The sequence below is a fragment of the Lygodium microphyllum genome, chromosome 14, assembly GCF_053477565.2.
Source record: "Lygodium microphyllum isolate KBCC chromosome 14, Lygodium_microphyllum_v1.1.10, whole genome shotgun sequence".
In the NCBI taxonomy this organism is placed as follows: domain Eukaryota; kingdom Viridiplantae; phylum Streptophyta; class Polypodiopsida; order Schizaeales; family Lygodiaceae; genus Lygodium; species Lygodium microphyllum.
The window spans coordinates 58,608,528-58,634,798 of record NC_141148.1 but is presented as its reverse complement, the minus strand read 5'-3'; the positions used below and the strand labels follow the sequence as shown (position 1 = coordinate 58,634,798).

At 40.9% G+C, this 26,271-nt stretch overlaps 1 protein-coding gene across 3 annotated transcripts in view; it reads right to left on the bottom strand.

Annotated features, from left to right (window-relative positions):
* Positions 1 to 25,305, bottom strand: part of LOC148025629 (SH2 domain-containing protein B-like) — a 45,281-nt gene extending 19,976 nt beyond the window's left edge. The window contains exons 1-7 of one of the 3 annotated variants that reach the window (XM_087692842.1): positions 24,858 to 25,305; positions 24,297 to 24,485; positions 23,859 to 24,059; positions 23,604 to 23,705; positions 13,327 to 13,404; positions 13,030 to 13,197; positions 12,207 to 12,952 (exon numbers count right to left, since the gene is read on the bottom strand). In XM_087692842.1, the coding sequence (XP_087548968.1) occupies positions 12,207 to 12,952; positions 13,030 to 13,197; positions 13,327 to 13,404; positions 23,604 to 23,705; positions 23,859 to 24,059; positions 24,297 to 24,485; positions 24,858 to 25,028 (1,655 nt within the window). In that variant the 5' untranslated portion in view covers positions 25,029 to 25,305. The remainder of the gene's footprint in view (positions 1 to 12,206; positions 12,953 to 13,029; positions 13,198 to 13,326; positions 13,405 to 23,603; positions 23,706 to 23,858; positions 24,060 to 24,296; positions 24,486 to 24,857) is intronic. The other 2 variants (XM_087692843.1, XM_087692844.1) reach the window with 2 other exon arrangements.
* Between the last annotated feature and the right edge of the window lie 966 nt (positions 25,306 to 26,271).

The following is a 26,271-nucleotide window of genomic DNA, read 5'->3' as shown; positions in this document are numbered from 1 at the left end:
GTGGAGTATTGCAAGATGGAGGATAATCTTGCAAATTTGTTTACGAAGGCACTTCCCCGAGCTCTTCTTCGGGGGCATTCCAGATCCCTTAGTCTCTTGACCCATCCAGGATCTGAGAGGAGGTGTTAGGCAGTCATTTCCTGGACAGACGATGGACAGCAGATCAACGCAGGGTGCCACGTCAGCAGATGCCACATCAGAAAGTGTAGTCGGACAATTATTTGGGCATTATTTTATTACAGTCGGTTAATGCAGCCGACTTGGTCATTTTTATACCTTTTCTTTTTGGCTATTTATAGCCAGTTTGTGGCATACTCCAGCAATCATTCATTTCAGATTCTAATCTTGAGATCTGTTGGCTGAGATAGACTGTGCTCGGGCTGACGAAGATCGAGGTCATCAAGTCGAAGACACACAGATATTTTGTCTGCCCCCATGTATTTCTGCACTCTTATACAGCATACTACACCGCAGATTTTCTGCGTTTACACTGTCCCCTTTTCTCTTTCTCTCTCTCTATTCACTCTCTCTCAGTCTTTATCCTACGCTTCCACATCGCTGCACTCTGACAAGTGCATGCTGTCCATTGCTAATCTCCCTCATGAATTTTGGGGAGAGGCACTCAAAACCGCAGTTCACATTTGCAACCGCTCTCTAAACAGGTCCTTAAATAATGGCATCCCTGAGGAGGTTTGGTCAAGCAAATCGGCCTCATATGACCATTTATGCATATTTGGCTATGATGCTTTTGTGCATGTTAGGGATGAGCTAAGGAACAAACTTGACCCAAAATCCACCAAATGCATTTTCATGGGCTATGGTGATGAGGGTGAATTTGGCTACATAGTGTGGTTACCTCAGTCCAAGAAAATTATTCGCAGCCGTAATGTTGTGTTTAATGAGGCAAAATTGCTGAAAGGTACTTTAGCCTCTAATGAAGATATGAAAAATGTGAAATTTCAGGGTTTGCAGCCACCTATTACTTTAGAAAATGAGCCTCATGGTGATGTACCACACGCTGAAACTGATAATCAGCCAGTTATTTTTGAGCCAGATGATGATGGACAACAAATAGGAGCACAAGGAGGCCACGGACAGCAAGATAGACTTGCTGATTATGAAAATGCAGGTGCTGGTAATGAAAATGAAGGTGTTGTACAGTATGAACAACATGCTAAAAATGGCTTACAATAGCCAATAAATGTTGAAAATAATATACCTCCAAATGTAGACCTAATTCCTGAAAATGTTGATCATTGGGTATGCAGGTCTACACGCGTAAGAAGGCAACCACATACGTTTGACCCCTCTTTGCATTATGTGATGCTTACAGATGAGGATGAGCCTCTTACATACAAAGAGGCCAAGTCATGTGAGTTTAGCAGTAAGTGGGAGCTAGCTATGTAGGAAGAGATTAAATCTCTATATACAAATGATACTTGGGATATTGTGTCTCTACCCAAGGGAAGTAAGCCACTTCCAAACAAATGGGTGTACAAAGTAAAGACACTTGACGAGAAACCCAAGTACAAGGCAAGGCTAGTTGCCAAAGGGTATGCACAAAAGAAAGGGATTGACTTCCAAGAGGCCTTTTCACCTGTTGTGAAGATAACCACTCTACGTGTGCTTTTCGCTCTCACTACTGTATTGGACTTAGAGCTGTATCAAATGGATGTAAAAACACCTTTCTTGCATGGTGACATTGATGAGGAAATCTACATGAAACAGCCCGAGGGCTTTGTAGTTCTTGGAAAAGAGCACATGGTGTGTAATCTAAAACACAGCCTGTATGGGCTAAAGCAAGCACCACGGCAGTGGTACAAAAAGTTTGACACTTTTATGCTATCTCATGATTTTACACGCAGCCATGCAGATCATTGCTTGTACATGAAAAAGGATACAAATGGCAGCCCCATCATACTTATTTTGTATGTGGATGATATGTTGCTAGCTGAGAAAAGAAAGACTAGCTTGGATACTCTCAAAAATCAGCTGAAATCAACCTTCTCCATAAAATATTTGGGGAATGCAGAGTATATTTTGGGCATGAGGATTCATAGAGATAGAACGCATAAACTTTTTTATCTCAAGAAAAGTACATTGAAAAGGTACTAGACAGATTTAACATGGCTGAAGCTAAGCCTTTAGGGGTACCCTTACCTCCTTATCTTAAGCTTAGCAAAGCCAACAGCCCAAAAGATGGCGTGGAAGCAAATGGTATGAAAGGAGTCCCTTATGCATCAGCTTGTGGCTCTCTTATGTATGCTATGGTTGCTACTCATCCAAACATTGCTCATGCAGTGGGATTTGTTAGCAGGTTTATGTCAAATCCTAGCAAAACACATTGGGAGGCTGTCAAGTGTATTCTTCGATACCTAAAGGGTACACAAAGAAAGTGTATTTGCAATGGGCAGGGTGCACTTAGTTTGCACGGTTATTGTGATGCAAACATGGCAGGTGACTTGGACACTCGTAGGTCCACCAATGGGTATGTTTTCACAATTGTTACTGGGGCTGTTTCTTGGTGCTCCAAATTATAGAACATTGTTGCACTCAATACCACTGAAGTTGAATACATATCAGCTACTGAAGCTTCTAAGGAAGCTATATGGTTGAGCAGACTTGCAGAGGATCTCGGCATGTCTATGGGTACTGTAGTTTTGGGATGTGATAGCTAGAGTACTGTGTATCTGGCTAAGAATGCCATGTAACATTCATACACAAAGCATATAGATGTGCGATATCACTTCATCAGACTGATTCTGGAAGATGGTCAACTCACATTGACCAAGATCAAAACACAAGACAACCCTGCAAATGTTCTCACTAAAAGTTTAAGCAAAGCTCAGTACAAACATTGCATACGACTAGTGGGAGTTGGTTAGTTAGAGGTTCACATCGGACCTTTAAGTGGGAGGTTGTTGGGATAAAGGCCCGGTTTAACCCCCGTGTAAAGTACACGCACATTATACATATGAATACACCCTTACGTGCCCTAAGTATAAATACATTTTATTATTTGTGTACCAACACATTGTTGGTACACTCTTATCGAATCGTACTTGACTCTACTCTCTCACTCTCGCTCTTTAGCCGTTATGCTCTCACACTCACTCCTCCTCGATTTTCTATCACTCTGCAACTGAGCTTTCCAACAACTCTGATGATATGACTTCTCCACAGGTAGATGGACATACCACTGGGTGCTCCTATTGTGGCATCACCGAACACACCACCACTGCTTGCCGACTTTGACCTTTGCTCCCCACCCCCCCCCCCCCGCCCGGAGTATATGCGTCTTCCACCAGGCACTCTTTGTGCCACCTCTCCTTTCTGGGCCACAGAGATCGTTCTGCATTGGCTATCACAGTACTATACTCAAGGCAATAAGACACATCCAATGCGCCCTAAGTCCTTTCGAGCAAATGGAGAATCGATTGGCACTACGACCTCCTAGAGATCGTCACAATGCCAGCAGCAGTCTTCTCCCACTTATTTTCAGGTATAGTGGCTTCCACGATCTATGGATTTGCAATCCGTCCCTCGAGAGACCGTGATTATTTGATACTGTTGGTTGGTGAATTGGGTAGTCGGCCTCCAACCACCCCCAAGACAACACCACAGGATAAAGACCGAGGATCTCACCTCAACAAAATCCATAAGACAGCACCACTGAATATATGATCAAATTTTTTTTATCACTCACTCTTCACTGAGACTTCAACTCAACACTTAAAAGCATCCTAAACCTTCAGGATCAGATTTTACCATTTTTAGAGAGAATCTGACATTGAACAACCATGGCTGAGACTCTAACAACACGAGCTTTCAGATTCACACAACTCCTATTTTTTAGAAATGGCAACCCCACGCAGCAAACTGCCCCACAAAGCGTGGTTGCCTCAAGCAATACAAAATCACTTGTAGACCCCCTCTGTTCTTCTTTTCTTAGAGCACACATAAATACAAACCAAATACATATATAACCAAACCTTTATATAGCAAATTTTCATGCCAACTTAGCTGCTATAAGCATTTCACTGTTGTAGACAATCCCTTACTGCATCAAATAGAGTTTACACTGATATAGCAATGGATAATCATGATGACTTCCATGGGAAATCAAGTTGGTGACGTAGATGCTGCTGAATTCTCATATTTCCTCATAGAGCACAGAAATTGCCTCATAGAGCATTACACAAAACAATTCATAACTTTCTAACCAGATCTCGGATCGCCGAGCTTCAAAAAGAAAAGTTATAGCTCTCTTTCCAATCTATAATTCTTCAGAACAACTCAGAGTCAAATTCCTTGATCTGCTGCCCTGAAAGAGCTCTGCACAGTCTACAGTCTTAAATTCCTGCATACTCTATACAGCAAACACAACTACTCTGTTCTAGAGCACAAACTTACAAACGAGAAGACACATTCTTTGACTTCAGATTGTCATTTCAGCATACCAACAGATACATCTCAGCATATCCTGCATTGATGAAGGGTTGCAGGAGCTTCGAACTTTATGAACTCTGATCCATTATTTCCTTCCCTGCAAATCCTTTCAGATTTCCACTAACTCAAACCCATGCATTCAACATCTGCCCATAACACATATTCCCGGCCATATACCCAATTTCAAATGTAGAGACCCTTTACTTCCATTATTCTCTACTGATGGAAAGCCCCACACAATAACTAACAAACATCATTCTCAACATGATAAAGAATGACCCTCTGCTATCTTTCACTCGTATCCATACATCAGAACTGATCTGTAAACTCTCTGCCCCATGCAGCAGTAGATGAAAACAAGACAAAAAGAAGACTCTTATTACCATCATCTAAAAATTAAGAACTCGCATCAGCCCATTAACTTCAGCAGCCCTGTCATCCTCCTCCTCGGCTCCAATAGCTCCCAGCTTCATGACCTCTTTCTTCAGATTTCTCCCTTCTCTTCAGCCTGCAAGATTCCTCTCTCTCTCTCTCTCTCTCTCTCTCTCTCTCTCTCTCTCGTTGATTGTCTTGTGTCGAGAACCGCCCTTTTCCACTTTTTTCAAAAAACTCCTCACGTTTTTACTTTTTCCCTTATTTTACTAAGCTGCCCTTTGCTTCTCCTTAGTTGCTAGATGGCAAACATGCATGCCCCTTGCCATGTAAAATTCCACTCAGGCACTCTTTCTTCTCTTCCTGCATGAGGCGCGTGTCTCAAAACTGAAATATCACAACCACATGTTGAACATACACGGTACCACTTGGGATTTCCATTTATCAACCTGACTCCCGCTACGGATAACTATTAGAAAGACAAGAAAATGATATTTGCATGTGTGTTACCCCACTTGACTTCACACAGCATCAGTCACTCATTCACTCACCATGATTAGCCACCCTCCTGGTTTGGAACACAAAGTGTAAACAAACCTTTATTAAAAGCTTTGAAAACATCTGACAAAGACAAACTCCTTTTCTTGAAAATCTGCCTCATAGAGCACTGCACAAAACAGCTCATAACTTTCTAATCAGATCTCAGATCGCCAAGCTTCAAAAAGGAAAGTTGTAGCTCTCTTTCCAATCTATAACTCATTAGAACAACTCACAATCAAATTCCTTGATCTGCTTCCCTGAAACAGCTCTACACAGTCTGCAGTCCTAAATTCCTGCATGCAGTCCACTTCAAACAGCGACCTTCCACAGACCATATATTTCACATTCTTACTCAGATCAACATCAAACTTGACAGAGACCTTAAGTAGCTGTCAAAGCACACTTTGAATATGCTGTCCATCATTTACAACCATCTGATCAACACCAGATTTTAGAAAACCGAATCTGCCCCAAACGGTAAATTGGAAGCAACCTATTTTATGTAGAGTATGTACATTACCAACATCCCCTTTATTTACAAGACTCTGCAGATATATTTCTTTAGGCGAAATCCATGGATTCTACTGTTATGAACAGTCCCATCTAAATCTTGTAACAAGTGCGTGCCATTTTCAAACTTCTGCTTTGATGAGGAAAGGTCTTTCCCATCTAACTCGAAACTTGGTTTGAAAAGCGGAGTCCAAGCTACTGTCATATCTCATAACCAACATTCCCTTTGCAAGATTCTTCTTCCTCACCTATGTATTAAACCAATCCCTTCTCTTCACAATCTGTTTTTCATAACAATTCATTGCTTGTCGCCTATCCAACTATAGGGTATGCAAGTTCAGTCCTCTATCAATTCCCAATTCTGTTTGTTCTAACTGATGCTTTCTTACAAACTCCATCGTAGGGAACATGACATTCATAGGTAATAAAGTATCTTGACCATATACTAACTGAAAAGGGGTGAATCCTGCACTTGTCTTTTGCATTGTTCTACAAGCCCACAAAGCTTGATGTAGATAATTGTCCCAAAATCTTTAGAATGATCTTCCACCAGCTTAAAGAGAATCTTATGTAGCGTTCCATTGAATGCTTCCACTAGTCCATTGCACTGAGGGTAATAAGGAGTAGTAAATCTATGTTTCAAGTCTAGTTTCCTTGTTAATTCTCTCAATAGCTTATTTCTGAAACCAGGACCTTGATCTGTCACTATTTCTAGTGGTATCCCAAATCTCTAGCATATGTCATCCATGAGAAACCAAGTTACATCCTCTTTCTTGTAATTCCTTGTAGCCTTAGCTTCAAGCCATTTGGTCATATAATCAATTGTAGTAATGATGTAAGACTTTCCTATTTTTGTACCAGGCAAAGGTCCAATAAAATCCAAACTCCACTTCTCAAACGGTCCGTAGGCAACAATGGCTTTGGCAAGTTCCGGAATTAGTACCCTTTTTGCATATGATTGGCAAGCATAACAACTTTTACACCAATGAGCAACATCAATACTCAAACTAGGCCAAGTAAGTCCTGCTAGCAAAATTTTCCTTTTGGTAAGCTCAAAACCAAAATGACCACCACATGCTTTCTCGAGACAAGAAGATAAACAAGCAGAAATCTCAGAACTATCCAGTACCCTCCTTAGTACATTATCAATCTCCTTCATGTACAACTGATCATTTATAAGCACATATGCCCTGGCCTTTCTGACAATGGCATACCTTTTGTATTTATCAGTCAATGACTTTAACTCCCCCGTTTTTAGAAACTCTTCAATCAAGTAAAGGCTTTCCCTGCCCTCATATCTTCGATTATCCACCCTCATGGCAGTAACATACTAGGAAAGAGCATTTTCAGCCAATTCATGAGCTCTACGATTGTTTTCCCTACCAATATGCCAAATTTCAAATTTTTACAGCTACCTCATGAGGCCTTTTATCTTAAATAGCAAATTCTTCAAAATATATTTATTGGCTTTCCAAACATTTTGAACCTATCTTACCACCAACATAGCATCGCCTTTTGCAACTATCTTCCTGTATCCCAACTGAATACACTTTTTCAGGCCAGTCTCTTCACTTTCTTGACTTCCAGAAAAGACTTCTTGATTTTCAGCATCCATAATGACAAAACACAAACTCCCTCTTTCAGCATTCTTCTGTAACTGCCATCAAAAAACAAGGTAGCATCTTTATCCTTCATCTCCTCATAAATTTGTGGATGCAAGATCAGTTTCTGTCTTATAACAACAGCACTTTCAGCAGGTTCTTTATAAGTCAAAATATCAAGTAAGCTAGCTCTTATAGTATCCTCTTTCAAACATATAAATTCAAATTCTTGCAAAGCCAACAGCCACTTAGTAACTCTTTGAGCATTTTCAGCAGATCGCAAAACCTATGGATGTAACTGGAAACCAGTAAGTACTACAAATGGTTTTTGAATCAAGTATGATTTCCATCTTTTAACTGCATATACCAACCCCCATACCAACAATTCTTCTTCCATCCAAGCTTTTTCAGTCGCTCCAATGGATCTGCTTATATAAAACACCGGTCCCATATAAGACATCCCCTTTCCCTTCTGCATTAAAATGACTCCCACTGCATTTTTCCCAACACTAATACTAATGAAGAAAGGTTCATCCCAGCTTGGAGGCATAAAAATTGGCGAAGTGCTTAACTTTTCTTTAATTTGCAAGAATGCATCCTCTTCAACTTGCATCCAAACTAAAGAATCCCTGAGTCACTTTCTGTAAAGCATATACATATTCAGCCAGCATATGGAATGACCTTGATAGATATCTCAACTTTTGAACAAAGCTCATCAGTTCTTTTACAGTTTTTGGAGAATCCATAAGAAGTAAAGCCTCAACTCTACTAGGCTCGGGTGAAACACCATTAGCAGACACTTCACCTCAGCCATTTTTTGATCAGACACCAGTAAAGTAAAGTAAAAATTTGAAGAAGATTCTTGCATTGCTCTGTTTGATTGATTGTCTTCAAGTTCCAACCTCCCCCTTCTCACAAATCGATGCCATGGGGAGGCGATGACTGATCACGTCTTTTGAAAAAATGCCCCCCTTCTCCCCCCATGAAAATTCTTTTGGGGCCAATGGGTCCCCTAATAAATGCTCGTGCCCCTATTTTTTCCCCTTTTTTGGCCCATTTAGACCTTGGCAATGACAAACACTAAGAGAGAGTGAACACAGAGAGAAGAGAGAGAGAGAGAAAAAAAGAGATAGTGTAAACGCAGAAAATCTGTGGTGTAATATGCTATATTAGAGTGCAAAAATACACAAGGGGGCAAAGGAAATATCTGCATATATCTCCGACTTTATGACCTCGATCTCCGTCAGTCCGAGCGGTCTCAGCCAATAGATCTCAAGATCAGAATCTGAATAATGAATACTGAAGTGTGCCACAAAACCGGCTACAAATAGCCAAAAAATAGGAAATAATTGCAGCAGGCCGGCTGCATTAAATCCAGCCGACTGTAGTAAATCTAGCCGACTGTGCAGTAAATCTGGCCGACTGTATAGTAAATTTGGCCAACTGTACCAGTGCCACGTGGCATCCTACCATATTGCTAGCGTATCTTGCCGTACTGCTGACGTGGAACCTGCTGTCCACCAACTGTCCAAGAAATGACTGTCTAACACCCCCTCTCAGATCCTGGATGGGTCAAAAGATTGAGGGATCTGGAATGCTACTGAAGAAGAGCCTGGGGAAGCGCCTTCGTAAACAAATTTGCAAGATTATCCTCCATCTTGTAGTACTCCACACAATGGTCCCATCCAAAAGCTTCTCCCAAATGAAGTGATATTGAATCTCAATGTGCTTCGTCCGGGCATGGAATACTAAATTCCGTACCAAGGCAATGCAACTCTCATTGTCGCACCGCAGAAGAGTAGGACGAGTCTGGGGGCAGCCAAGCTCCTCTAACAATCTCCGAAGCCACACAACCTCACATGTGGTGGAAGACGCAGCCCGATACTCCACCTCAGTAGAAGAAAGGGCTACCATGGGCTGCTTCTTGCTACTCCAAGAGATAACACCTGTACCCAAGATAAAACAGTAGCCTATAGTAGACCGTCAGTGGTCCACATCTCTAGCCCACTCCAAGTCACTCCAACCTACAAGAACCAGATTGGAAGCATCTGTACTTGCGGGATAAGAAATCCCTAAGTCAGAGGTCCCCCCTCAAATACCGAAGAATCCTCAAGGCAGCCTGCTAATGTACCTGTTTGGGTTCCGTCATGAACCCTGCCAAAAGACCCATACCAAAACAAAGATCAACACGAGTGTTGAGAAGCCAAATTGTTGTATAAGGATACAGAAATATACATGGGTGCAAAGAGAATGTCTACGTATGTCTCCACCTCAAAGATCTCAATCTCTGTCAAGCCCGAGGACAGTCTCCAAAGTCTGCAGCCTGAAAACTGGGAGCACAACTATGAAGGACTGCAGAAATCAGGGCCAATAAATAGGCCAGCAAGAAATGGTAAAAAATACCAGGTCGGCTGCAAAATTGGGAGCACAACTATGAAGGACTGTAGAAACCAGGGCCAATAAATAGGCCAGCAAGAAATGGTAAAAAATACAGGGTCGGCTGCATTAAATGCAGCCAACTGGTCAGCAGCTAGTCTGACTGCCACGTCAGCTTCCGCCTGCCACATATCACCTACTCCTGCTGTGCCTGCCATCTGTCACCTGCTCCTACTACGCTTACCTGTCCAGGAATGTCTAGCTGTCCAGCTCTAACACCTTCATCCTTGTGTTCACTCTATAATTGTCTTTTATGCAAGCAACATAAGACTCATTTCTTACATGATACAAATGTGCAAGTATATCTCAAGCACCTTTAGTTAACTTGCATGAGCAAATGTGTCGGGTCATAGTGCAATGCAATCAAGGCATAAGCCTATGCATCTTTGCCATCCTAGCAAATTTGTGCTCTAGTATTAGTGTAGCAAAATTGGAACCTGCAACATCCTCAACCACACCTATTTCTATTGCATTTTGTAACTTCCATAGCACAACAAGATGTACATCAATTCCTTACACAATGTTCCACAATCCTTTTGCAATCAATGCATGACATATCATATAAGCCTACAATGGATAGTTGGTTTTCTCCAACTTGTTTCAAAAATCAAAATATAAAAACATATCATTGTTGTCAATCATGGCAATTGACTGCACTTAATGCAAAATTTGCATGTAGAGAGAGAAAGTTATACAAACCCAACATGTGCTATATAGCACTACACAAAGTAGACTGTAAAAGCTTATCTGCAAAAATTTTGCACAAATGGATGAAATAGCTTGCATAGTATAGGTAATGGAAACCATAATGAGCCCAAAGAAAAACTTTGATGATACAAAGTCCTACATGCTTTCTTGTGGGATTAGTCAACCTGGGAATTCTACTTAGAGAGGCTGAAGTGAAGGGTATTGATGAATCTACCCAAGACGCTGAAGCCTGCTCTGATACCAAAGGTTGAATCTAGGGTTGTAGGAATGCACACACACAACTTGGAGAATTAGAAGCTTGAGAGTACACAACATCAAGTGTTTTGCATCAATGCATAGAGATTTATGAGAGACAATTTAGCCTAGAGTGAATTGTATATATACAACACACTCTTTGAGTTGTTCACGACATCTCTAAAACCACTCTCAGCTCACCTCTACCCCAGTTTTTGAGGCACTGAGTTTCAAGGCCCCTTCATATCATCTTCATCTCTATACATGTTACACCCTCATCTTCACTAAGCATTGATCAGATTGTGTTATCCATATCATATTGTCTGCATTTCTAAGTGTTTGCCCTAGCATTTCTTTGCATAAGGCATTCATAAGATTGTGTTATCCATATCATATTGTTTATGTTTCTAAGTGTTTCCCCTAAGATTTCTTTGCATAAGGCATTCATAAGATTGTGTTATCTGTATCACATTATCTATGTTTCTAAGTGTTTCCCCTACATCATTAATTTGTATTCTCTATCAAAACCCTATTTTGCAAGGTGCAAGTAACCACTAAGGTAAGCTTTGACTCTATTGACCAACATATTGGTGACCAACTTGTAAATGACAAGTATCAATATGATAGGTCTCCAATCTAAAACACTTTCACATATCCGTTTTTTGAGAAAAAGCCAGTCAAAGCATGCTAAGCTCCTACAAACAAACAATGTGTGGCTGCATAGTAAGTACATAGTGCCAAAAAAGCCTAAGTGGCACACTTTACCGGAGCTTTGAACATTGTATACGCAAGGGATGAAGTTATTTACGTACAAAGTGCCCAAATTTAGTTTTCTTGCATGATATCAAAGTCATCATGCAAAGGCAAGACATTATTGGCCATAATAAGAACAACAATGTTATATGCATTGTCAAAAATGTCAGAGGATGAACTACCTCCTTCAACCTTATCGACCATAATCTAGTCACCACCATTGATATAGATGCAACAGAGCTTCCTCTCACTCTTGCTTACCTGCTCCCACACACATGCACACACAAAAAGGAGTGGAAGGGGAAGTTGTCTTTGCTACATAGTAGAGAGAAAGCAGTGTACCCATGACAGGAAAACTTTTAGAGAGTCAAAATTTATTTCGTAGTCCTTAAAAGGACAAGCAAGGAACTTTGAACTTTTGTAAATAATCCAAATTTTCATAACAAAACAGAGATAGTTATATAGAAGTTCCTTGCTAGTTGTTCAAGGACCGAATAACTGATTTACATGCCTTACAAATGGAAAAACAGTTGTATTCACCAAATTTTTATCAGATCAATCAAGTTCTCACTGCTTTCAGAACTATAAAGAAGTGTTTCATACCGATGATGCTGGCAAGAGGTGTAATGTGACACACGATTCGCAAAATCAGATAATTCTTGATCACTGAAGCACATCACTGCTCCTCTCAGAAAAGCTGCACGACTACTGTTATTTTCCAAACAATACTTGAACACAAGGAAGTCTGAGAGGCCATCACTGGACCCAATTTTATGAGACCCCTGATTTTGTAGCATAAGAGCATCACAATGTTTTGTCATGGTTCCTTCCTCTTGATACCTCTCCTGGTTACAGCAAATCTCTGGATGTAATGCAGAATTTGGAGATTGATGCCATAGCTCCTTGACTGGCCTTGCCATATCATTGCTGGGGTTTACATTTTTATATGCCTCAAGACTGGGAGATAGTTTAGCATCATTGGTTAAATAACCATGGGAAACTCCACATGAGTCATTGGATTGGTCTGAAAACATGGAAACCGGACCAGCACATGTTCGCTTCAAAGGAGGATGTCCATTGATAAATTTTGAAGAAAGCCCGGAAGAGGGATTTGCATAATCATTATGGATAAGTGAAGTCTCCATCACAGCCTCTTCCAGTGACTGAACAGTTTCAACAGAGAACATAGAAGCATTCGGCCTCTTCCAGGGTGCTGCTGGTGCTCTGCTGTTTCTGTTACGAGAAACACAGCGAATAGGCCGAGAGAACACTCGGAGAAAGGGATAACTTGGCACATTTGATGAATCAAAGCAAACACGAAATAGCCGGTTATCACATTTTGAGGAAAGCTGCACAAATCATAAGAGGTAAGAAACATCTAACAACAAACATGTAACTTTTCCGTTTTTTCTGGACATGAGAAAACCTGTGAGATTTTTAGCTTGAAAGATGCACGACCATGGACGAGCTTGATTGGCCGTTCTGTGGAAGGAAATTCCACACCATCAAATGTAGTTAGTAATGGAGCTTCAGCATCATCTTTTGGTTTCTCCACGGGAACACCACTATCCGCATACACAAGGATTGCAATAATCTGCCAGCATTAATACATATCATCGCTGTGAACAAATGGCAGAATTCATATCAAACACAGCTCGTGGTCTGATGACCAACATTGTGATTTTGTTGCATCAGCATAAACAACTTACAAAAGTAGAGTTACCTCTATATCCTTGTGCACAGACCGACCCAGAGCATCAAGTAACACAACATCAAGTGCAAAGTTACGGCGACAAGATGCCTACACATCATCAACACAGAAATGTTTTAGCCTAAAATGAATCTCTGATACATCTTTCCAAACAGGATACAAGTGTATTATGCTCTTGAGAAATCATAACTCTGACATAAATAGAAAACACTGATTTATAGGAAAATAACAATCCAAACTTGAGTCTTATGTGTCAAAAATGTTGTCTGCTGGCTTCAAATAATGAATCATAGAACAGTATGAATTACTGTAACAAGAACTTGACCAGTTGAGCTGCAAGTATATTGAACTGCGTACTGTTCCTAAACACTGTATAATAATGTGCTTTCAGAGCTGCACATCTGTTAAAATCAACCCCAAAAAAAATGAAAAAAGCAAACACCAGATTGGGTGCCTTGAATGCAAGTTTTACAAATATGGATGGTTACAAACCAAGAAACCTTTGAGACCTACATGTTACATAATAATATAAAAATTACTGTTCTCCATTCTGCTCATGCAGCAACACCTTCATATTAACCTTATCCATAATTTTGTCACTTTTATCTTATCCATAAGATTTATAGAAACACCTGCACAATATGTTGAGAGGAAAATAAGCACATAATGCACCATATTCCTGTCTGACTTGGTGTAATCCAATGCTGCCTGTTTATATTCTAATAAATCAAAGGGACCCACCGTACCCTTTATTTCTTAACCAGATTAGATAGTTTTTCGTTTTTTACCCCTTGAAGATTTGCAATCAAAGTGAAGAAAAGGCTATTATCTAGCAAGATGGTACCATACCATAAAAAAGAGAAACAACGAAAGGCAAAATCTTACAATGATGTCTTCAAAAGACCAAGACCAATAGGCAATATATCACACATGATATCTTGTCATTAATAACAACTCTAACATAAAAGAACCAGCTGATGTTTCCTAAGGCCTGCCTTTCTTATGGTGTATGAGACTTATATTCCAACAATCACTATGTAAGATTCTCATAGAGGCTAGATAAAGTTTATATTTTAGAGTAATTAAAGTACTTAATAGAAAATAGATTTAGATATAAAGCAAACAAGCTACTCATGCTTTAAAGAACTATCGTGGCTTGCTGCATTTGAAGAAAAGTCTATAACCAAACATACACCATGTTTCAGATTTTAAGGGTCTTGAAACAATTAGGTCAGTTGACAAGAGGTTAGATTAGATGCTACCCAAAGCTAAAAGCATTTTTTAATCCATCCAAAAATCTGTCCCTAGTTGCTTTTTGCTGTGTCCTATTTTATGTCTTTTCTGTGTGGTGTGTGTGGAGAAATCTACACTCACAAACTTCTCATTTATCTCTCCCAATCTCGGAATTCAGCAATTAAAAGGGGTTTGCAAGGTTTTGGGACATTCTCAAGCTGTTGGTAGTGTCAGATTGAATAAATTCTGCATGCAAAAATTTTTGCAACAGATATGCTGCTCATAAGGTAACAGTCGTATTTCAGATTTCAAGCTGCAGGGAATCCTGAATCTCTTGAGCCAATATTGATTTCCTGTCTCATTGTTTCAATTTGAGATATTGCAAACTGTTTGTGAGGAGATGGTTCAACAACTTTTTACATCTCATGTCATCTGGCATAAAAAGCTGCAAAAGCAACCCATATGTCATACCCTTGAAATGGCTCAACAAATATGGGCTTATATATCTTTCATAGGCAGATTCATGATCAAACATAGGGGTTGAAGATGCTACTAGTGAGCACAAGATTGTGACTTTGCTTTTATGTGTAAAAAATGATTTTATTTTGCAGTGCACTCAAATCTTGATGTTGTTTAGTACGTATTACTACGGTACGAGTATAAGGAACTGGTCATTTGCATATATGATGACTTGGGACTCACTATTTTATCTTGAGAAGTAATGCGTAATATTTTATGGGTAAAAAATTATTTAATTTTGCACAGTGCTCAAATATCAATGTTGTTTAGGACATGGCTACTATGGTAGGTGAAACGTCCCCAAGGATCCAACCTACACACAAGACACAACACAAGCCAAACAAACTATAAAAGGGACTAGACATTAGACTCACCTCCCAACCATAGAGCCAAACAAGCTTCTCCCCGCAAGCTTCTCCCCGAGCCAAGGGTTGGCATATATACCACCAGACCACACCATCCTGATGTACAGATGCATCAGCCAACCAGCCAAGAGTCCAAGAGTGGTGATCACACAACGAATGTGCACAATAGGGCCTTGAGTCCTATTTATAGGACTCCACTGCCCTAACCCCAAAGTGTCCTTAGTGCATTTGCACTAAATCACTTCATAACCACCATGTCCAATGCTACAAACACAGCATGCCCATCCACATGTCTAGGGACATACTAGTAGGAGTATGAGCAACTAGTCATTGTGCATATTTAATGCCTTGGGACTCACTATTTTATCTTGAGAAGAAATGCATAACATTTTGGGTGACTCTTCAATCATTGCCAATGTATCTTTCACTCCATCTTTCTTCCTTTGCCCAAATGTATTGTATGTATCTAGAAGAGATTTTCTTACTCCTGATATTAAGCACATCCATTATGCTGTCCTAGGACTGTTAAAGATTATTCATCCCTTGAACTAGCATTTCTCAAGTTACCATTGGTGCAATCAATTCTCTCGGAGGTACTCTCAGAGAGCATTGCTTCATTATTCCTATTACTCCGTGAGCATTTTCAGCAAACACGATGTAAAGGCAGTTTGTCAAGCAGGCAATGATGCCACGTGGCAGTTGGAGGACTGATCATCTGATTAGATTATTCCTTTGTGCAGTAGTCGACTGGTTTTGATCGGGTTGGCCAAGTTTTTTGCTAGCCGGCTGCAGTATTTTATTGAATTCTTTTCTTCTATTTAGGCCTAGTTGGCAGCCTGCCCCAACACACTTATTTTCAAGTGCTGGTGGGAGAGATACGGCTCAAGGAGATATGTCTATAGCCCTTGTGTATCTGCACTCTTCATTTCAGCATTCATTGACTGCAGATTTCTGCGTTCTTCTATCTTTTTTCTCTCTCCCTTTCTCTCATGTTCATTTTCTTTCAATCTTGTCCATACACTTCCGCATTCGCTGCACTCTAACAAGGACCTATTCAAAAACAAACTAAACAATCTCTAAGTGAAACATAGTTGTTTCTAGAGAGGGATGCTTTTATCAAAAAAACAATCTCTAAGTGAAACACAATTGTTTTCTACAGAGGTTTGCTTTTATAAAAGGTTCAGAGTGTTATCTGTATATCAAGCATGTATATTATGTTGTCCTATGCCCTCTACTTAGTTCTGCAAAAGTGGCTTACCTTTAAATCCAAAAAATGGCCCCAATGGGAAATTTATCATGTTAGATATGCCCAATGCCCCACCCTCATAAGGTGCCACCAATGAACCATGGTCCTCAAAGTTATAAGGCCCTCATTACAAGAAGCCATGTGTGAGCCTAGAGTCCTCACTTGTGTGCCAAATGAGGACTATGTGACCAGATGGTTAAAAGGTGACAATGTGGCCCTAGCCAATGGGTTAGATGGAGTAGTTAAGACAGTAGTAACTCGAGGCACACTACATTGACTTGCAGGTTATGAGAGTTATCAAGAAGGCCTATTTTGGGTCCTAGAGACCGTGGAAGCTTTCCTTGGCTAGGGTTTCCCAAGGGGGCCAACAACACCCCTTGTGAGAGTTTGGCAACACTATCCCCGACTCAATGGGGAAGGGAATATTCCCGCACCAACTAGCAAAGGTTGACAATATGGTATGCCAGTCAAGCAAACCTAACCACCTTCGTAGGCTATTAAAAGAAGATCCCTCAAAACCATGATCTATCTATCCCTTTGCTTAGTCAAGACTTCATCCAGTTTAAGCCATGAGCTATTCACCTAAATCTATCTATATCACCATCTAAGCTTCACAAAATGAAAGTGCGCAATTAGACAAAGTCATCATTGTGTCACTTTGTTTGCACATACAAAAATCAATGCTTCGCAAATTTGTTGTGCTCTCTCTACTCTTTGCTCAATTTCTCTTTGTTGTGCCATGTAATTTTTACATATATGTGGTATTGTAGCTTGGTATGTCTAGAAAGCAAGATATTGACAAGTGATCAAACAATAGAATATTTTGTTAGCAAATTAGTCAGCTCAGGGTGAGTCTGTGTTGCAGGGGCTGTGGCAGTATTTTTTTTCTAGCATTTTTTGGTGCCCATTTTAGGGCTAGGGAGCATTTAATGCTGACCAGCATTAAATGCTGGCCGACTGCATCTCCTCTTGGTACTTCAGCCATCATTTGTGGATTCTTCTGAGGAGAGAGGAGCCGGTGTCAGGGTGCCCACACAGCCAATGACTCACTGTTGTATGCTGCTGTCTCGTGTTCAATATGGATTCCGTTTCCTGGGCATACATCAAAGTTCTCATCTGTATTTTTGTTTATTTTTTCTCGTCTTGCGTTTCAGCAATTTATTTCAGCATGTTGTTTATGCTTCCATTGCTGCATCACTTCTGACATGGTATCAGTTTTCAGGTTTTGTGTGTTTCTGCTGTGTTTTATTGCTGATTTCAGGACTGTTTTCCCTCTTGCTAATCAGGCAGCTGCTACTCCAATCAGGCGACCAGTTTTGCTGGCATTTTTTGCTGCAATCAGCATCCGTACAGCCTGCACCTTCATTTCAGCCTGCGTTTTGGTATTTCTGCATCTCCTCCTAGCTGAGCGCTTCCATCATCAGGCCGTTTTTGCTGTTTTTGACAGTTTTTGACTGATTTTTTGACTTTACGCAGCAAATTTTGGCTTATTTTGATAGTTTTTTTGTTATATTGCATGTGAACTCTTGCTTTTTGTAGTCTATGCTCGTGGTTTGGCTGTGTTCCCTCTCCCAATCCCTTCTTTTCTCTACTTCTTTTCTAAATCCTCTCCACATGGCTCCTCCATGCACATCCATTGATGACAAGCTCCATGGACCTGATTATTACACGTGGAGTGCGGTGATGAAGGCTTGGTTTATTCAGGAGCAGTTATGGTACGTGGTTAACGGAGCTGTGGCACGTCCTCGACAACCTTCTCCAATTCCATTTGATTTTGATGAAGACAACCACGAGGAGGGTGCGCTTACATGGGATTCGGATGATGCCCGTGCTTATTCAGCATTACTTCGATGTATTTCCAAAGAAGTCCTACCGGCGGTCACCTCCTATACAACGGCTTCAAACGTATGGTCTGTCAAGATGTGCGGGATCTAGAGCATGGCAGATGCGGAAGCTATGGTGGTTGAAAGAGGAAGAAGAAACTCATGAATACATTGACCTTGACAAAGACAAATTGTCACACAAGTGAATTAGGTTCCAAGATTAAGACTTGGACTCATAAACACAATATTGTGTATGGACAGTGACATTGACACTTTACTAGAAAGAAAAGAGTACTATCATTGCCCTTAGAAAAAGAGTGCAAGTACAATGCTTTATAGGAATTGAGTGGTGGTACTTTCTCCTACTGTGTATATGGGATTCTGGTCCTGAGCCCTCACTGCTTCTCACAAAGGGACTAAAGTAGGTGTAATTGCAAATATCTCAACACCCCTCCTCAATCACAACCAAAAGTACAAAGTGTGTAGAGGCTTTAGTGAAAGCAACACCTGCAAAGTGTAGGCACACCATAAACATAGCAAAAACATCAGAGGCTGTCGCAGAAAAGACTAAGTGTGGGTACCACAAACATGATGGACATCCAGAGGCTGTAGCAGGAACCTCACAAAGTATACAGAGGCTGTAATACAAGGATAACTCAGGAGTTTACAAGTTTATGTTTGAGGCATTAGGGCCAGGAAATACAAAACTAAAAAAGTCTATCTGAATAGAAGGACTAATGAGGTTTATCCTTCTCCTAGTGGTCTTCTTCTTCTTCTTCCTCCTTTGCTCCATTTTCTTCTTCTTCTTTGACTACAACTAGATAGGCCTTTTGGGACCTCTTTCTGGCATGGCAAAACAGGGCAAACTCTTAAGTAGAACACCGATACAAACATCTTCTTCCATTTTAATGTTGATTCCTGCAAGTTGGGTTAGAAGTCCTTCCATGTAATTTAGATGTGTGGCAAGTGATATGCTGGACTTCATTTCAAGCCTGAAAGAATCAATCAGGAGACCATACTTTGATGATTTAGACTGTGCACCCAACAAGGTATCAAGTCTCTTCCATGTATCCTGTGAGGTCTCACAGTTATCCACATGGTGGATATAGCTGTCGTCTAGCTCCAGTTTGATAATAGCCTGGGCCTTATCATCGTTCTTTTGCCAAGTTACAGCAAGATCCGCATCACGAGACTTCTTTTCTTTTCCAGTGGTAATGGCCCAGAGGCCCTTCTTCATCAGGATGAGTTTGATGCGGGTCTGCCAGGTGTGAAAACCGACTCCTTTGAAGCGAGCAGTTGGAGAGTCTTTGCCCATATTAGACTTACGAAAACAGTAGCAAATCAACTTCAGAATTTTGAGATTTATCAGTGGAAGAGCAGATTACAATGTGTCAAGAGACACAAGTAATGACAGCGTGAAAACACACTATGCGGAGACTATGTCTATGTTGATGTTGAGCTTAAATCTTCTTTGTTCGGGATCGTCAATCCTTCTTCAATCTTTCCAAGTCCTTTCCCTCCTTGATTTGATGCTGGGACAATAGATCAGAGTGGCAGTGTGTTGCTCCAGGTGGCAGGAGAGAGAAAATGATGAGATTTTTGAGCTTGAGTGAAAAATTGGCTATGGTGGATTTTAGTGTTTCATGACAGGTTGGTTTTTCTGACATTGCAAGAGCTATGATGGATCATTTTCAAAACTTTTTTTATGGAAATGTAGCTTATGTGATGTCTACCAACTCCCTATCCTCCTCATCCAGATCGTGGCCCGTACTACGCACGCAGAGAAGAATACCATGAACAGGCACAGTTCAAACAGATTTCTGCGATTTCGTCAATGCTAAAGCAGAGGGTGACCAATGTCATGGTGGTTGGTGCTGGGATGAAGCATCCTGATGTGAGGAATGATTCCTTAGAAGGAAGCAAGAGGAAATATGCTTTGTGTTAGGAGATCCAAGGACTCCAATCAAGGTATATCCTGCAGGTCACAGATTTAGGCTATGGAAGTGACTGACAATTTGAGCAATGCTGAGCTATGGAGTGGCCAATGTCAAGCTCTTAAGTGATACGGAGAAGCCTTGGGAGTCAAGGAACAAATGTCCAGAAGAGAGCACGTTCAGATATGACCTGTGGAGAGAGATCCAGGAGCTTCAAGTTGACAAGGTACTGCTAGCTATGGCTGCCAAGAAGGTTAAGTAGAGATGGAGGTGAGAAATGGAACCATGAGCTGGACTTGAGCTGACTTGAGGTTAAGAGGAACTGAGAGAGCAGAGAAGGGAGTTATGCCATGCCCAACTGGGCTCTGATACCATGTCAAGATGTGCGGGATCTAGAGCATGGCACATGCAGAAGCTATGGAGGTTGAAAGAGAAAGAAGAAACTCATGAATACATTGACCTTAACAAAGACAAATTGTCACACAAGTGAATTAGGTTCCAAGATTAAGACTTAGACTCATAAACACAATCTTGTGTATGGACAGTGACATTGACACTTTACTAGAAAAAAAAGAGTACTATCATTGCCCTTAGAAAAAGAGTGCAAGTACAATGCTTTATAGGAATTGAGTGGTGGTACTTTCTCCTACTGTGCATATGGGATTCTAGTCCTGAGCCTTCACTGCTTCTCACAAAGGGAGTAAAGTAGGTGTGACTGCAAATATCTCAACATGGTCGAAGTTACAGTTGATGTACGAGGCTTCTTCCACCATGCGGGCCGTTACTCTCTATGGCCAGCTCCAACAACTGAAGTTTGAATCCAAAGATACAATTCAATCCTTCCTACTTCATGTTACCCAACTCCAGGACCAGCTTCGCACCATTGCGTCTGCCCTATCAGAGGCACATCTTGTTGGTACGGTACTCTACAAGCTTCCTCGAGAATTTGATGGAGTGGCGAATGCTTTACGAGCGCACACATTTACGACTCCTGTCAGTTTTATTCACATGTCCTCTATGCTACTTGAGCATGAGGCTACTTTGCGACTACAGGAGAGGCTTCCATCACATTATGGAGCTTCAGGTGAGGCTCTTGCAGCTTTAGAGAGGGGTTCAAAGTTGAAGAAGTCGAAGGCCCGGTGTTATCACTGTGGCAAGTAATGTCATTTAAGGAAGGACTGCAAAGAGTTGGCAGCTTCCAAGAAGAAAAAGGAGCAGAAGACCAAGCGGGATGCGGACTCCTCCGACAAGTCATCATTTGCCTCAGATTCCCATTCCGATTCTCCAACCAAGGCGAAGACCAAGGCGCGGAAGGGATCCTCTTCTTTGGATCGTGAAAAGGGCTTAGCAGCCCCTTCCTCAGCTACAGCCCCTTCCTCAGCTACTTTCTAGTGGTGGTGATGCGGACATCCCTCATGACTCTCCAATGCCAGAGAGGGAGTGTGAGAGGGTGGCGAGATGGGGCAACTGTGCCTCATCTATATGTCTATACAGATGCACAGGATCCAGAGAGGGACTTCCCTGACGCATCGACCGAAGTTTGGCAGGTACAAATCTTGGAGCTAGGATTGACATCCATGTTCATGATGGGCTGGTTACTTGACAGAGAGCGGGAGGCTTTTGTCTGGAGCTCACATGAGGGGACACTTTGGCAGTTTTGGCCGAAGGCAAGGATTCCATGGTCACATGTTCAGAGACATGTTTGGCAGATTGGTCTTGTATGTCCTACGTGACATAGGTGACATAACACGGAGAGCTGCTATGATTCTTCTCTATTTCCAGGTGGTGCTGTTATGATCAACATCGATGTCAGATATTCTCTGAGGCATCTTGGTGGTGGGCTGGCCACTCACTGCTTGGATATCCATGGTTCTTTTGGTGGTTCTATGTTGTATAGTTTCTGATTCCCCATCATTGTACTATTGTATTGTATCAGCTCATCCCTGATCTGAGAGAGGGTGTTAGCAGATTAGTCAACTCAGGGTGAGTCTGTGCTGTAGGGGCTGTGACAATATTTTTTTTCTAGCATTTTTTGGTGCCCTTTTTAGGGCTAGGGAGCATTTAATGCTGGTCGAATCCATTTAATTCTCCCCCCATTTTATGCATATATATTTCTAGGGCTCCTCCTCCTCTTGTGTACTTCAGCCATCATTTGTGGATTCTTCTGAGGAGAGAGAGAGGAGCCGGTGCCAGGGTGCCCACACAGCCAATGACTCACTGTTGTATGTTGCTATCTCGTGTTCGATATGGATTCTGTTTCCCGGGCATACATCTGAGTTCTCATCTGTATTTGTGTTTATTTTTTTCTCGTCTTGTGTTTCAATAGTTTATTTCAGCATGTTGTTTATGCTTCCATTGCTGCACCACTTCTGACATATTTAAGCCAAGTGACTCAACATTACATATGAAACTATCGGAAAAAGCTACAATATGATTATGAGAGGATGGAACCTGCTTTCCATCATGCTTGGGAGCCATGATTTCTCCTTCACTTTGCAAAAGGTGACTGCTACCTTTGTGGCTCTTTGTTCCATCCATCTACCTTGCACTAGGCCAACCTTCCATCATTGTATAAGATAGTTAACCATTAAAGCACCCAGCTTGGGAGCACCAAGTCACCCTTGTTATGTTTCCTATTATGGCCATGCAGGGGATTTTTAGCCCTAGGGAAAGTTACCTAATGTGAATCTTGAACTATTTGCAATATACAACTTGCCCTATTTTTGTTGCAAATTCATATCATCAATTGAATTAATTCAAGACAAAGTATAGAAAATTTGTGTGGTCTTTTGAGAGAAAAAATTTATGTTATTCACGGATCAAGCATGATTTTTGCTGCAAATGGAACTTGGTAAAACACCACAAGACACCATATCACAAAGAACTCTACACGAGATTCTTCAATCATATTGTATAAACAAGACCAAGGAATGCCTTGGAGCCATGCTGGAAGGAGATTATTAAATCAAATTGTACGCACAAGGTCAAGGAATACTTTGAAGACATGTTGAGCTACTAATATTAATGGTTTGATGCAGAAAGACTACTTTTTCAGTGCCAAAAAAAAACTTATGCATACAAAATTTCAAGTTATTTCACTACAAAAGTCTGCATCATTAGTAAATGACCCCCTAAAATGCACCCATAGTGACCAATTAGTAGAACTAACCTTTCCTCCTACCACACTCCAAATTCCATCTCCACCTTCTTCAACCTCATTGTCATCGGATGCCCCACTTGACCCATCAAGAGACAGCTCCAAGGGTGGGTGCTGTCGAATGAACAATCAAACATACCACAGGCTTAAATTTAACAGCTAATGACTAGTTTGCATGAGTAAAACATAGGATATACATATTTGCAAGCCTGATACAAATGCTTGAGAGCTAATGTCAACAAGCATCATTTTTGGTGTGAAGTGTACCTTAACATAGTGATTTGTTACAGTTGGTTGAGGCAGCAAGTGAACATAATGCACGTACCCTTGCACATCCTCCACAGTACTTCGACCACTGCCACCGAGAAGAATGATTGATTTTCGTTCACTGTTCTCTACAAACCCTTTTAGATTCTTTTCACCAATCACGACACCATCCATATGCAGTCGAATAACATCAACATTAATCTGCAGTTCCAGGGAGATGACAATCGCAGACTGCTCATTAATCATATCAACAGTGAGGTGGCCATTAATATAAGAAAGCTCAAAATAATTTACTGAAAAAAACAAAATTTTGATATTTTCAGATCATTTATGCACATTAAAGAGAACCATGTCTTTCAAGCATGACTGTTAAGAGGAATAGAGCATGACTGTTCAACCAAGCTGTTAAGAGGAATAGAGCATGCACGTAAGACTAACCTCACAGCCAATGTGAACCCATTTCTCTGTTAGGCATGGCTGTTCTGCTGAGACCAAGCAATTTGCTTCCTCAATAGCATCACCTTCCACACTTGTTTCTTCTGTCCGGATACTCCAGAAAAGAAGGCTCAGTTTCTTGTCAATATCCAAGGTCAAAAAGGGCCTTTCTTCCTTGGTTTGGGTATTAACCTGATGGTACATGCATCACTACTGAGATCAGTTAATTGTTTTACAAAAAAAGAGCACAAATGAGAAAGAACACCTTGACTCCTGACAAGGCAGCACAGCTATCAGTCTGAAATGCTAATATGCGATACGTGTGGTTGCAGTGATGGAGTATTATACACATTTTGATGAGTTTTCTGTATTTTTCAATCTTTTGGATATGATTTGATAATGCCACAGGCAATTTTTAATTTGTGGAAATCATTTGATGGCTTCCTTACTCAGACACAAACCTTGTTATGGGTTATTATGCAAAACCTGACAGATACCCATGCCAGACTTGATAAGCATCGTTCACTTGAATATGTGATGAAGTAAATGGCAGATGCCACGAACCTGACGGATAGCAATGCCAGACTTGCAGCTCTTCAAGAAGTAGATCCATAGGCATAGAGTGAAGCTACCATCCTTCTGGATGACTTCTTCGGAAAGAGGCAGGGAGAGCTTGTCCAATGTGAGGTAATCGTCGTCTTCGAGGATAGTACTGTTTTTCCCTTTGCTTGACATCTAGCCTTAGAATTGTCCACCTCTTATACAGAGATATGGCGGCACTCTGCGACAAATAGCAGAGGAGCTGCTTCTGTCAATCTCAGGCAGCGCTTTTAGCGGGTGACAGGAAACATGGGGAGGCTCTGTTCATTCTGAAGAGGGACAGGAAACACAGAAACGCTCTGGGAACGTGTGGCGGAAAAGGACTAGAAGGAGGCTGTGTGTTAGTTATTGTTGTATGCTTATGCGGGCGCGCAGAATACCCTTGTGTGTGTGTATGTGTGTGGGTATATACTCTATGGTGAGGAGGGGGGGAGGGATGTTACATGTATTGGGCGGGCGCTTTGGGCGGTTGACTAACCAATTTTCCCATGACTTGGAAATGGAAAACGCGTCCTAACAGCCCCGCCCCCTCTCCCCCCAGTTTTTTTTTTTTTTTTTTTTTTAAACCCAAAGGATCTTTATTTGACATGCGCCTTCTTTATCCTTTTTGTTTGCCCACCTAAGAGCTCAAATTCTTTGTAAGAAGACTAAAGTAGAAGAAATATAAGGAGGTTTGCAAAGGCTCTGTCGCCTCTTGAAAACATATGTAAAATGTGTATGTGTACGTGAGAGAGAGAGAGAGAGAAAAAAAAAATGAAACAACACCAATGCAGTTGTAGTTTAAGTGATTTGAGCGTGTGTGTGTGTGTAAGATATGTCCCTTATATTACCTTTTGAAGTTAACGTATTTTAAAATAGAAAAAAGAAAAAGATAACACACAAATATATATAATGTGCATGTATGTGTGCCTATGATTACACATGCGCATGCACATATATCACATGTGTGTGTGTGTGTGTGTGTGTGTGTGTGTGTGCACGCATATGTGGTGTTTATGTTTCTCTCTACATGTGATTAAATATATTATAAATATGATATATATATATATATACATACATACATATGTACATCCATGCATGCATACATACATACATACATACATACTCTGTGTGTGTGTGTGTGTGTGTGTGTGTTAAAACTAAGGTAATATAGAACTTCTACAATAATTTCACTATATCACATGTTTCATATATTTTGTGTGTGTGTGTGTGTGATACTCATTTGTTAGCACTTAATCGATCTCTCATCTATGCTTTTTTCCAATCATATACACTTATTTTCACCCCCCTTCTACATGTGAAGATTTGAGAGAATCATTGATGCTAGTGTTAGTATAAATTAGGGCACTTCAAGTCTTAAGGTATGCTTCATGTGGCA